Below are 14,849 nucleotides of genomic sequence, written 5' to 3'. Positions count from 1 at the left end.
AGCAGCTGCAGCCAGAGAGAGGAGTGAGACTATGTGACAGCAACAGTGCACAAAGCTGTCCTCAAAATTTGACAACTGTTATCCAGTGCCTCTACCATGAACAAAGCACCTCCTTCTCTAAGCATACTGGAACACAATTGAAAAGAAGCAGAAAATAAGACAAAGTGTTTAATTCATTATTTAATATACCTGTTTCAAGAGCTTTCTCAGTGTTCTTAACTCCATTTCTAAATTCCTTGGGTGTGACTCAAGTTTCTGTTTCTCCTCCACCTCTTTACAATATTGATCTTCTTTGCTTTGGAGGTCTTCTCTCATTTTCTCACACAGCACTTCTACTCTGAGCCTCTTTTCTTCTTGTTTCAAAGAACATCTGGGATTTAACAGAGTATTTGAGAAACAAAAGCACTGATATAAAAGTAGATATTCCACATGATGAACTTGCAGAGACAACTCAAACCATAAAAAATGTTAAATGTTTTCAGAGTTCGTATTTTTACTGTACTTTTCAACTTTTTAAAGAATTCTAACTTCATGCCATTGTGCATGGTATCAGTTGTACAAGATAGAGAAAAAAAACTTTGAGTGATTTATCAGTTATTTGTAAGTTTGCATAGGGAAACACACACCAGTGTGCACACTTCTATAATAAAAAAATAAATCACCTTCATATTACAGCCATTTTGTTGAAAAAGGAGTTTGTTGTCTCAACAGTTTAAAGCATCGTAAACTTTTACTATGGTTAATATACATTTTCTTAGTATACTGAGCCTACATATTACGGATTCAGTGACCAGAAGCAATACTGGTGAATCAGCACGCCACTTATCTATGGCAGACCCAACAATTTTTCAGCAAGCCTTCTGTAAGTCTAAAACAACTGCTGACCACAGGCAGAACAAGCAGCTTCTGTTTACTCAAGAAGGATGTCAGTGTTCAAAACCAGATTCAGAAATGCATGGGGTTTATGCTTAATACGATTAAAAACAGTTTTAAACCTCAGTGGATGTACCTCTGGGAGAAACTACAGCAATTTCATTTTGAAGCTGATTTACAAGGAAAGCCTTATGGAAGGTCAGCTTCTTTACCAACTGAAACAATCAGCAATGAGCACTGACATGGTAAAAAACGGTCCATGGTGTGCCCACGGTACCCAAACAAGCAAGCAGCTTTGTGTTTGATCATTATCTTGACTATTTTTTCTGATAAACTCGCAACGGTGAACAAGAAAAAAATAAAAATCAAGTATCAACATAAGGAAAGAACTGCCAATTGAAAGCCTGCTTTAGAAATTCTGCAAAACAAGAATCAACAACCACTAAAATTACTTGAAAGACTGACAAACATTTGTATTTGAATGGCGTATATTGCAAGGAAAAAGCTTTACATATAATTTCTAGTGTAATTTCATAAAAAGTGTAACTTTTGAAAGTATAAATTAACGCTGCTTGGAGAATTCATTTAGAATGAAAATATTACTTCTTTATACTTGACAGATGTTTGAGGATTTTGAACACCTGCTGAAGGCAATCCCAGGCCAAGCTGGGACCGGTCTCGTCTTCCTCGTACTCCCCTCCCCCGCGCTGGGAGGCCCAACTCCCCCAGGCCCAGCTCCCGCAGCCTCCCCTCACAGGGCTGGTGCTCCTGCCCCCGGGCCAGCCCGGCATCTCCCTGCCGACCTCACACGGACTGGGCAAGATCGCTGGGGCCGGGGGGCCAAAAACCAGCCGTGCTGGCAGCACCTCAGGAAAAACAAATGTAGGAAAGGGCGAAACCACCACACGGGCAGAGAAGGGGAAAAGCATGTGAAAACCAGCCCCGCAAACGAACACCCAGGTCAGCGAAGGAGGAGGGAGAGGTGCTGCTCCAGGTGCCAGAGCAGAGATTCCCCTGCAGCCCCGGAGAGAACCATGCTGGAGCAGATACCCACAGCGCAGTGCTGCGGAGGACCCCGTGCCAGAGCAGGCGGATCCTTCCCGAAGGACCTGCGACCCATGGAGGGCCCAGGCTGGAGATTTTCCCCAAAGGACTGCAGCCTGGGGGAGGACTCACACTGGAGCAGGGAAAAGGGACGAGGAAGGAGCAGCAGAGAAACTGCTACGTCCCGACTGCCGACCGCAGCCTCCCCGCGCTGCCTGGGGAGGTGGCAGGGAAGGAGCGCAGCAGAGCTTGAGCAGGGGGGGTGCCGACGTGTCCTTCTCAGGTTGGGGGTCTTTGTTTCTCACTATCCAAATGTATTTTAATCGGTGGAGTCTGTTTTGCCAGTGACGGTCACTGGGAAGTGACAGCCCTGCCTTCACACTGACCCACAAGCTTTTTCACCCTGTTTTGTCAGGGAGGGGCAGTGGCAGCACCAGGAGGGAGTCTGGCCTTTGGCCAAGGTTAACACTTGCCTAATGAAATTTTAGCATAGTTTAATAGCCCTAGTAAGTGATGCTTATGTTTACATAATGCTTTGTGTATAAATGCAAGCATCGTATGACAGTTGATTTTTGTTATATATTTTTTTATTTATTATTTTTAAGCAAAGCCATTATTTTGCTGTACTCTTTGTCATTAGCTGTTGAGGGGTGTGCTGGTTGTGGCTGGGATAGTGTTAATCTTCTTCGCAGTCGCTGGTACGGGGCCATGTTTTGCAGTTGGGCCGCAAACAGGGTTGGTAGCACGGGGATGTGTTCGTTACGGCCCAGCAGCGCTCACACAGAGCCAAGGCCTTTCCTGCTCCTCACCCCACCCCACCAGTGAGCAGGGTGGGGGTACGCAAGGAGCCGGGCCGGGACACGGCTGGGACAGCTGACCCCAGCTGACCCAAGGGATGTGCCATGCCACGCGGCATCATGCTCAGCATATAAAGCTGGGGGAGGACGAAGGAAGGGAGGGACATCCAGAGTGATGGCACTTTGTCTTCCCAAGTATTTGTTATGCGTGACGGAGCCCTGCTGTCCTGGAGATGGCTGAACACCCGCCTGCCCATGGGACTGGGACGTGCTGGATGAATTCCTTGCTTTGCTTTGCTTGCGTGCGTGGCTTTTGCTATTAAACTGTTTTCATGCCGACCCATGAGTTTTCTCACTTTTCCCTTTCCGATGCTCTCCCCCACCCCACTGGGGTGGAACAAGTGAGTGGCTGTGTGGTGCTTAGGTGTTTAGGTGTGGCTGGGCTTAAACCACATCAAGGGGATATAAAGAAGAAAAAGCTCTTGCTGACTTTTGATGACCGCATTAGAAGGAGCTGAACTGTACTTTGCAAGAAACTGCTTCTCCAGCTCTGACTAGACAGAGAACCAATGATAAAGTAAGGCACGTCGGCTGGTAATACAGGCGACATCTCAGGCTAGGTGACAGTTTCACAGCTTTTGAGGGGGATCTCTAATCAGAAAGAAATATTATATCAACATATGAAATTAAAATACTTAGGAGTGCATACAAAGAAATCGTGTTTTAAGGGGAACTTGTAACAGCTGAAGACAGAGACTTGAAAACATACCCATATGAACCACACCAAGCTCTTCCAACAGCAGCACAGCCTCCTTGCAGGTTGAAGCTTGTAACCGGACATCCTCTGAAGTTGGGTCAGATGAGTGAGTTAAACAGGGTCATCAGTTACTTCCATTTGTCTGCTGACCTACAAAAAATACAGTACTTTCTGTAATTCCACTGTCTAGGATTACAGACCATTACAAATGCAGGAATGATTCATTCTCTCCTTCACAGCCCACAGATTTGTCTCAAATACAATAAAGCTGCATACCAGCAGCAATCCGTACATCTGGTCGATCACTACATAAACACTGCTCCCATCTAAGTGATTAAAAGCTGATAGAAACAGTTTATCAAGAAACTAGTTTTACAATACCTCGTTCTTTTCACTCCTGGTTGTTGCTGCAGGTCTAGAAAACAGAAATGTATTTCAGTACTGGAATGCTTACTTTGCATTATGAATAATACCTACAGCTGCTTTGAAAACTTAATTGCAGAACTGAATTAAACTAAAATCTGTATAGTAACTTTGCTAGATATAGTTCAAGACTGAAACAATTATTGTGTACTATTATGTCTACTGGAAGGCTAATTTTTCCACAAGATGTTAAGCAAATAGTTGAAGTAACTGTTCCCTAAACTTCACGCAAAGTGACAGAAATCTTACAGCTACAGACATGTAGCTATACGGTTACGTGCATTCCCTGTTTAATACCAGGGGGTTAGCTCTCTCCAGTAATGAGAATCCTTCTCCTACAGGATTCTCTGGTGTCCTGGGTCTGGCTGGGATGCAGTTTGTTTTCTTCACAGCAGCCCACACAGCACTGTGTGTTAGATTTCTGACCAAAACAGTGTTGCTAACACACCAGATTTTTAGCTAGGGTTGAACAGCGTCAACAACTTCTCTTTCGCACTTTGCCACAACCCACACAAGTAAGTTCAGGGTGGGCAAGAAGTCAGGAGGGTACGCAGCTGCAAGAGAAAAGGTGGAGCGGGGAGCAGGGCAAAAAATCCTGAGATACCTGCAGTGAAAAAAACTGAGATACCTCACCCTTTTTAAACACATGAAATACTTCTATGCCTGTGCACACACACTCATGTAATTAATCAGAATTTGTGCACGTGACCTCATTGTTGACTTGGCCAGCATGTTCAAAAGCACTCTAAACAAAAGTGAACTGTTTGTCAACACAAAGCTCATCAGGTAGTCACACAAAAGAACAAGAAAGAACAAGAAAGAACATCAGGTGGTCACACGAAAGAACAAGAATCTTCATATGCATCAGGTTTACAAAAAACCTAAACACACAACAAAAGCCCAAACTAGCCTCTAGCTCTCAGGCCAATTTTTATCATTAAGTAAGTTTTATTTTCAACATTCCTTACGTGCATACCTTCCTTCATCCTCAGATATTTCACTGGAAGTGCTCTCATCCGGTACTTGACCATGATTGCCACTGGAAGAGCTCATCTGCTGATGAGCCTTCTGCTTTGAAGGCTGTCTTTTACTTTTCTTTGCACCTTTGGCATTCAGGGCAATTTTACTGCATTACACAGAAAGAAAGAAAGAAATCACCAAGTGAGTAGGTTTGCAAAAAATATTTCTGTGAAACAGACATACTTAAGATGATGTCTGAAACAACTGAGATGACAAATATCTATGATAAAATCACAGACTTGACTGCAAAGATCATGGAAGATACCCAAGTATTTAAAATCCTTGCCCTAGGAGTGAGGGGGACACGTGGAGTCTGAGCTAGATCTTAAGCTGGACTATATCCAATAGCCACGGTACAGAAAGCATCTAGAGCAGAGATTCCTTTGAAGGACAGACAGAAAAAGCTCCTGCTTAGGTCTGCATAAAAATACGTGTGCCTTCTTTAGACTTTTGAGATTGGTTTGATAATATCTTTTCCCCTCTCCTGACAAAGGGCACATTAACTTAATGAAAAGGAAAACACCAACTGCACGGAGATCACTAAAATCACCTAGAAAAGGGAGTAGTAGCAAACCCCAAGTTCCTACTTTTCTTTTCTAGGTGGCCATTTCCTACAAAAATAACTGCTTTTTCCAGTCTTCGGTTCTGGTTTTGAAGATGCATTTTACCTCAGTGTTGACATGGAAATCACAGGAATTTGGGTGGGGGTTTTCTTTTTTTTTCCCCTTTTCTTTTTTTAGAGCAGGCAATAAATTTGAACCTCCATCGTGCGCTTCGTGTATTCTAAAAAGAAATTTTCTTCATTTTTTGAGAAACGGTGGACTACTCACTATGGCTTTCACCACTGAGGAAACTACTTCAACTACTACAGTATTAGAAAACCTAAGACACTTACATAGCACTACAAATAAGAATTAGAGATTATTTCCTTAGCTTACCATTTCATTGGCATTTTAATCAATTTTGAGCTTCCCCCAAATGAAAAACTCTTTTTGTCTTTTTCTTCTATCGTGTTTTCATTCTCCATTTTCAAACAGTCATTCTTCCTTACAGTAATCTTTTGTTTCATTTGCCGATTAGTGATGTTATTTATCCACACATTCCTGTTTTGCCACTGATACGGAGAAATAGTGTGAAATGGGGACAATGGACATCGATTGTGATTGTATGTGTCTGCTCAAGGAATGTGGGTATGGTGACTGGTCATGGGTGCGGTGTCTGGTCACATAGGCACACAGCTCTGAGGAGACAACTACAGTTTTGAGGAGACACCTGCCCCTCTTCCTCTAACAAAGGGGCTATTTAAAAAAGAATGAGAAAAGGATGAGAGACATTCCAATGCTATCTAGAGGGAGGGAGTGCTAAGTCTTCTTGCTGGAGAAGATCAGATGGTCACAAGGACATGAATCACCTACAAACCTGCAAGACCACCACATTCCAGGCAAAGGATTGATAAACTAATTAACATACGAAGCGAGAGTAAGCGGGTTTAGGTAACGAATATGTATAGGCGTTAATTGAATATTCATTTGTTTTATTGTATAAATGTGAGATGGTTCGTCACTTCGGGCACGCACGCTTGTGGAGGAGCGATCCCCCGTGCATCTGCGCGCAATAAACATACCTACTTTATAACTTTCGAGTTATAGAGTCTAATTCCGCACGTCACCATGGCCTGCACTTTTGAACATCTTTGTTTGCTTTTTTCCTTCTCAACCTACAAAAACAAAGTTAAGCTTCATGTATTTCTAGAAGACAGAAACTCCACATCCAAGATTGATTAATTCAGGTTTTACCCCTGAAATAATATAAAATGAAATCTTTTTTTTAATTCATAGAGAAGCATTTTCACAAAATTACACTACAAAATGTACTATGCCATTGAAAGTACTTTGAATTCACTCATGATGGAAGACATAACAAAAATACAGCCCTTAGAAAGATAACAATATCTTAAAACATGAAGAACAAAAAAAGTGAAAGCATTACTGATGGACAAAGAGTTAGGAGGACTGCACAATGTTAGAACACCACCAGAAAAAAATCAAGTGGAACTGTGCTGGGCTACTGCTCCCTGAACAAGGGGAGGAAAGAAAAAAAGATCCCAAACCCACAAACACAACTGGTTTCACAGGGAAGAGGAATTTTAGTGCAAGGCAATGAAGACACACCATGCAGATATCTCAGCACATGAATTATTAGTCAAGACCCTGTTCAGAAGCTATTTTCATTCTTTGATTCAGAAGTGGAACTGATAGAATTGTATGGATTCCTTTTTAAGGGAATGAAGTGTAACTACTTGCACTGGAACCGAGTGCCACCTACTGTTAAACTGGAACAATAATGCATTCCGTTTTCCAAAAATGGGGGAAAAGACAACTCTCCACTGTATTCACCAGTCACCTATTTCCATTAGAACAAAACCCAGTTCGTAGGAAGCATCTTCCCGTCGTGACCAATAGCTCAAGTGAACAGGAAATACTCTGCCTGGCTCCAGAAGGCTGCGGGTCTCCCCAGGCTCTTTTACACACGCTCCATCGCTGCTATCGCTTCAGCAGCGGTTTTACCTCCCAACAGAGACTTCCTTAAAAACATGATCTGACTTTCCTGAACAGTGGATCGTATCTCACAGTTTCATTGATTTGCACAGCAGAATCCTGCAGTTTCCGTTGAAGCTAACGAAGACTGTGTGCTTTCAAACCCAAGCACGTTCAGCGCCTCCACCATAACTCTGAGTTAGAGCTATTGCCTAAACCACTACAGGCTGCACACGCTGCCCGTGCCACCCTGGCTAGCCCAGCCCTGTTTTACCGATTCATCCAGGCACTTGCATCAGTGCCTCTGACTTGGTGCATTTACACATGAGAAACCAGGCCTTTCTGACCAACACCCATGCTCTTTAACCGCACCGGTTATTTTTAAATTAATGACACATTACTAATTAAAGTGACCAAGACAAGTCAGAACTACAGCTCGGTTGCAGTCAAAATCACATGCGTCGCAGATTTTCCCTGAATTTCTTCACAGCATCACCTATGATTGCTGTTGTCAAATACATGACTGCTGCTTTCTTTACCTGCAGAAAGCTTGGCACAACACGTACAATATTGTACAACATACAGCTCCATCTGACAGTCAGACCAGAATGGCCTTCCTGCAGTGCAGGCGGGCTGCGTATCTCCAGTAGCACCCACAGCCCCAGCCTGCACTGCCTTAGAGACAGCAAAGATCCACGCTGATGAGAAACGCTCTCACGCACATGGCATTTCACCTTGTCCACGGATTTGAAACACAGGTTGCTTTGCAAAATTTAATTGTATGGTTTCGTTCCAAGGCAAAACAGACTGTCCAACAACTTTTGACTTACACTAAAAACCATAAATATCCACCTTCCATATGAACGGGTACATGCCAGGATATGTACTGCTGATGAATTTTTTCGCATGCTGCTGGGGAGCAATACCTGCACGTGTTCATCTTTTTGTCCATCTCTACTGGGATTCCTTCTAGCTGGGTACGTTGCATCTCAGGGTTGTATGGAGGGGATTACCTCCAAGCAGCGGGACAGATCACCCCTGTCGCTCCTAAACTGCCTCTGCTGAGCATCTCAGTGCCTCCCACAGTGGTGGCTTGCTCAGGAAGAGGTGGCCTGTGATGGCTCCTCTCCAGTGCACATGCCCACAGGACCACCGAGCAAAGGACTATCCCACACCATCTTTCCCCTCTCTGAGAAAGAAAGCACGTACCTATCTATGGCTAATCTCCCTTCTGAAGCAGTACAGCTCAGCTGAGACCTCAGACTGCTTTTCTGCAGCACCTGGGATTCTTACCAACACTGTCTCCGTGGACTCTACCCGGACTCAGTTTTGTGCAGAGGAGGTGTTTACTGCCGCATGCGCAACAGCAACGGCAAGGGCAGGCAGCGCAGCGATCTCCTGTTACCGAACGTGCTGCTCTGGGACTCCCAAACAGGCGGTCAGTTATAGCCCTGGCAAAGTTCTCCAGCAAAGCCACCCCCGATTTGTACCCACCTCAGCTGTACAAACACGGTGTAACCAGACGCGCAGCGGCTCTTTACCTCCAGCACTGTATGTCCCTTTCCTTCCCGTGTCACCACCACCTGCAAAAGCGCTCACGGAAATGAGCAAACCCCACCCGCCAGAAAGAGGCAGGGCTTTCAAAGGGAAGGAGGGTATTCAATGGAAGCTGCAGATGTGCCCTGCCTGGAGAAGGTACCACTGGCAACCCCTCCTCTGTGAGAGCTGGGGAGATGCAGAGGGGGAGGAAGGCAGGCGTCGGGGAGGAACTAGAAGCCCTGGTTTGCTACTGCTGCAGCAGCCCTGGCTGTGGGGACAATAGAGCTCGCCATGAAATGACGATCAACCAAAATATTTCAGAGGGGCACAGCAGGGAGCACAAGCTGCTGGGCGTCAGCAAAGGGCTGTGCTCAGCTTTTCTGCGGCACGTTGTCACAGGCAAGGTGAACACGAAGCACAGGGAGGATCTGCAGTTCTACCTGCCTTGCAGGGGCTTGGCCTGAGCTCCCCCTTTGCAAACCAAGTCACCCTCCCGCCACACCGCACAATCTCTGCTTCATGTATGTCCCAGCAACTGGGGTACCACATGCAGAGAAATCTGAGAGGTCCCCCCTGGTCAGAGCTCTAGTCATCACTGGTTCCAACACCTTCTGATGCTCAGGGTGTCCCCTGCGCCAGTGGTCCTCCCTCCAGGCGCCCCTCCTCCTCTCCATTTGCCCCGGAGTAGACAACTCAACATCACACCCATTCTGGGGAGATTTAAGCCCCAAAGAGCTCAGAACTGGCTGAAGCCAGCACAAAAGCCTGTCTTCTCTCTGAGAGTTGCAATGTCCTTACACACCCCCTGTCCTTCCCGTCTCGATCAGAAACCAAACAGGGGAAGCGGTGCACGCAGATAGACAGAGAATACTGAATGGGACACACTGGCTCCTCTCCTAACTCCTTTATTGTCTCAAAGGTGTTTTCATTCTGTTGGAGGAAAAAGAGAGAACTATGTAGAGTCCCCAGGTTTATCCCTGGTAAGCACTTTCACATGTTCATTTAGTAAAGCAGATTAGATTCATTCCTCAGATATTTTTTTTTGGGGGGGGGGGGATTATAATGAACTCATTCAGTTTTTAAATCAGGCTTAGGAGCCATGACTCACTGGCTACGAATACGTGTACACACATGCGTGTACAGGACAGCACAGAATACTCTATTTACTCATATGGGTCTGAAAAGACTTTTTTTTTTTTCTATCATTTTTTGTTCTGTGCATCATTTATGGCTGGACTGCATGAACAAGATGGTTTTCTTAATTCTCTGAAAACACTTGCATCTATTGACGCCTGCACCTCTAAACATAGTGATATGGTCATACAGCCAAATTTGCAAAGCGGATTACTTTTCTTACACCATTCTGGGCATAGCAGGCATACCCATAGAAACACCCCTAATGACCTAATGGTCATGCCTATTTACACATTTATTTCTTCTATTTCATCCTCTGTAAAGAACAAGTGCTCCTTTCCTCGACCTGTCTCAGAAGAAATCTGAATATTTAAGGAATTAAAACAGGTAAGTCGGCCAAAGGAAAATTTAAACATACTTACTTTAACAGTGCCAAGGTGTTATTACTAAAATGCAAGCACTTTGACAGCAGGTATCTTAGCAGTGCTGTGCAAAGTGACAGAGAAAAGCCTCAAGAAAAATCTACTAGAGTTTGGGTCAATACACTAAATCCCAGCACAATGGCTCAAGGGTAAGGGCACTTCAAAACAGAATGTGTCCTGAATCAAGTTAGGAAGAAGACAAAGAACATATCCTGCTGGGAAGATCATTAACGATTAGGAAAACTCGACCAGGCTACTATAAATTTGTCCCAGGTTAGAAAAGGCCAAGAATCTTTCAAAGGACACTACAAAAAAATAACATTTAAGACAAAAGGCAGCGTCGTAGCAAATGGAATTAAAAGGAGTCCTAGAAAGTAAATCTTTCAGTAATAAGCAAGCAAAGCTAATAACAGTTTAGGGCATAGAAAAGATTAGCTCAGCACCAGGATGCACAGCAGACAGGAGAGCAAATTAGTTCTGTCTTTCCAAAATGTAAATGGAGGGGCGGGGGGGGCGGAAATTCAGAATTTACGTGTTTCTCTTTATTTTTCCTGCATCTAATTTTTAACTGTTAAGAGAAATAACACAAAAGCTTTATTTTTGCTAATGCCAGGCAACTGGAATCTCAAATTTAAATTAATCCTTTACACACTGCCATTTGGGGATCATTTCTACCAGATCCAACAAGGATACAAGGGATAGGACAGGAGGAAATGGCCCCAAGTTGCCCCAGGGGAGGTTTAGATTGGACATTAGGAAAAAATTCTTCACTGAAAGGGTTGTCAAGGCCTGGAACCAGCTGCCCAGGGAAGTTTCGGGGTGGCCTCACCATCCCTGGAGGCATTTCAAAGAGGTGTAGATGTGGTGCTCAGGGACACAGTTTAGTGGTGGACTTGGCAGTGTTGGGTTAATGGTTGGACTCAATGATCTTAAAGGACTTTTCCAACCTAAATGATTCTATGATTCTATGCTGTTCAAAGTGACCTGCAGTCTTCCTTCAAAAAAGAGGGTTTATACTGCTGTTCCAATTGTACTGGGTATCAGGTAATCCAGCCTCGTAGCACTCTTTAATTTAAAGGTTACAAGCACCGAGATATCCCCCAGTGACTGCACTTTAGCTAGTTTGATATTAAGCTAGACATTTTTCTTAACGTGATTAGCAGCATATCTCAAGCTATGTTTGAACATATTCTTAGGTGAATGGGAGATACTACCAGCTTTTCATTAGACAGAACATGAGTATTTTAAAAAGCCAAACTCCAACAGAATACACAGCACAAGCATGTGTTTCTGCCAAGATATTTTCTATTAAGCAAATCAAATGCATATGGTCGTTCTCTCCCTCTTCTGTCCATACTTAAAATCCAGGCAAATCTGCAGAAGAACAGCGCAAAGAGCAAGGTGTTAGAACTTAGAGAGAAGTTCCACAACTTCTCTCGCACATGCTCTTCTGCTACCTGTAGCTACGTGCTTACCTTTGCACTCACATTTGTTACACAGCACACTTTGGTGCCCGGGAATTTGATTGATTTAGATTCGGCCTGACAGAAAGAAACCTTTTTTTTAAACCGTTTGACCTTGTTTCACTTCTAACTGGAAGATCAGTCCTGCCAGGAAGGAGAGGTGAAACCTCACGACAGCTAGAGGGTGAATAATCTCTCTTCAAACTCTAAAACTCTCTGTATGAAGTTTCCTTTACAATTTGTACTCCACCGGGCTATTAAAAATGTAAGAAAAGCACAGCAAGAAATCAAGCCGACCGCCAGTACAGAAGGTGCCAGCAGCTCCTCCTCGTTTCGCGAAAATCCAGCCCTCACCCTGAGGCTGCGGGACCAAATCCTGTGCAGCTGGAAGCGGCAGCGAGCCCTGGCCCCGGGGAAGGGCAGCTCAGCACCCTGCAAGGACGAGGCGCATCGCTCCGCTCCCCGCCACCCCGGGATGCCACACAGCCCCGGCGCCGGGCAGCGGCGGCAGCACGGGCTCGCTGACGGTAACGGCGACCCTCCTGCCTCCCCCGAACGCGTAACGAGAGGCGAAAGCACCGTCCGGGCCGGCGGCCAAAGCACCTGGAGCCGCATCTCCCACCCCGGCAGGCCCGCCACCCGCCGGGCCGCCACCCCCCCTCGCACCCAGACGGGGGGCGAGCCCCGGGAAGGGACATGTCGCACCGGGACGTCGCGCAGCCCCTCCGAGCGCCAAGGCCGGCCGGGGCTGGCAGCGACCGTCTCCTCGGGACCTGATGCTGCCGTCCAACGGCCGGATCCCATCGCCCGCCGCGCAACGGACCGAGCACCCGCACGGCCGAGGGACCAGCTACGCGTGTCTGCGGGGACGGGAGCTGGGGGGCAAACCCACAAAGCTAGCACAGCTCTTCGCGACAGGAAAATACTTTATACCCCTGGAAAAACCGTTTACGATGACCTTTAGTCACACCTAATCCTCACTGGGTCTTATGAGCCTCGTCCCCATTTAAAGGCACAGTGGTCTTTAGTTTCACTCAAGTGTTCATGCATAGTTCAAGTAATTTCTGTTTGGTCTTGATATGGAGAAATAGTGTGAAAGAGGGACAATAGACATCGATCGTGATTGTATATGTCTGCTCAAGGAATGTGGGTATGGTGACTGGCCATGGGTGCGGTGTCTGGTCACATAGGCACACAGCTTTGAGGAGACACCTGCCCTTCTTCCTCTAACAAAGGGGCTGTTTATAAAAAGGATGAGAAAAGGATGAGAGACATTCCAATGCTATCTAGAGGGAGGGAGTGCTAAGTCTTCTTGCTGGAGAAGATCAGATGGTCACAAGGACATGAATCACCTACAAACCTGCAAGACCACCACACTCCAGGCAAAGGACTGATAAGCTAATTAACATACAAAGCAAGAGAAGGTGGGTTTAGGTAACGAATATGTATAGGCGTTAATTGAATATTCATTTGTTTTATTGTATAAATGTGAGATGGTTCGTCACTTCGGGCACGCACGCTTGTGGAGGAGCGATCCCCCGTGCATCTGCGCGCAATAAACATACCTACTTTATAACTTTCGAGTTATAGAGTCTAATTCCGTACGTCACTTAAGAGTTTTAGGAATAAGTCTTATGGTTAAGTCTCAGAGCTAAGATTTAAGGTTAGGTTTAAGGTTGAGTCTTAGAGTTAAGTCTTTGGGTTAAGTCTTATAGTTAATTCTTATAGGTTAAGGCTTAAGGTTGAGCCTTAAGGTTAAGTCCTAGGGTCAAGTCTTAGGGTTAGGTCTTTAGGTTAAGACTAATGGTTACGTCTAAATGTTAAGTCTTAGGGTCAAGTCTTTAGGTTAAGTCTTAAGGTCAAGTCATAAGGTTGAGTCTTAGGGTTAAGTCTTAAGGATGAGCATTACAGTCTTAGGGTTAAGCCTTAGGGATAAGTCTTAGCGTTAAGTCTCTACAATTAAGTCTTTAGATTAAGTCTCAATGTTAAATCTTAGAGTTGAGTCTTTAGGGTTAAGTCCTTAGTTTAAGTCTTAAGGTTGAGCCTTAGGATTAAGCCTTAAGGTTGAGCCTTTGAGTTAAGTCTTAGTGTTAAGGATCAGGGATAAGTCTTAGGGTTAAATAACTAGGGTTAAGTCTTTAGGTTAAGTCTCAATGATAACTCTTAGGGTAGAGACTTAGGGTTAAGTATTTGGGTTAAGACTTAGGGTTAAGTATCAAGATTAAGTCTTAGGGTAAAGTGTTAAGGTTAAGTCTTAAGGTTGAGTCTTAGGGTTAAGAATTAAGGTTCAGTCTTAGGGTTAACTGTCAGGTTTAAGTCTCTAGGTGTAAGTTTTAGGGTTAAGTCCTTAGGTTCAGTCTTAAGGTTGAGTCTAAAGTTGAGTCTTATGGTTAAGTCTTTGGGATAAGTCTTAGGGTTGAGTCTTAGAGTAAATTCTTAAGGTTAAGTCGTAGGGTTAAGTCTTTAGGTTAAGTATTAAGGTTAAGTCTAAAGGCTGAGTCTTAAGGTTAAGTCTTAGAGTTAAGTCTTAGTGCTATGTTTTAGGGTTAAGTCTTAATGTTAAGTCTTAGAGTTAAGACTTAAGGTTAAATATTAGGGTTAAGTCCTAGTGTTAAGTTTTAAGGTTCAGTCTTAGAGTTAAGTCTTACGGTTATGTCTGTAGGTTAAGGCTAATGGTTATGTCTCAATGTTAAGTCTTAGGTTTAAGTCTTAGGGTCAAGTCTTTAAGGTTAAATCCTAGGGTTAAGTTTTAGCATTAAGTCTTTAGGTTAAATCTTAAGGTTAACTCTCATGGTTGAGTCTTAGCATTAAGTCTTAGGGTTATGTCTAAAGGTGGAGTC

At 44.5% G+C, this 14,849-nt stretch overlaps 1 protein-coding gene across 1 annotated transcript in view; it reads right to left on the bottom strand.

Moving 5' to 3' along the window:
- Positions 1-4,925, bottom strand: part of LOC129783607 (39S ribosomal protein L27, mitochondrial-like) — a 39,224-nt gene extending 34,299 nt beyond the window's left edge. Inside the window, exon 1 of the mRNA XM_055793541.1 lies at positions 4,871-4,925. Within this exon, the coding sequence (XP_055649516.1) occupies positions 4,871-4,925 (55 nt within the window). The remainder of the gene's footprint in view (positions 1-4,870) is intronic.
- Positions 4,926-14,849: the final 9,924 nt, after the last annotated feature.

Source organism: Falco peregrinus, unplaced genomic scaffold, assembly GCF_023634155.1.
Source record: "Falco peregrinus isolate bFalPer1 unplaced genomic scaffold, bFalPer1.pri scaffold_58, whole genome shotgun sequence".
Lineage (NCBI taxonomy): Eukaryota > Metazoa > Chordata > Aves > Falconiformes > Falconidae > Falco > Falco peregrinus.
This window is presented reverse-complemented; position numbering and strand designations above follow the sequence as displayed.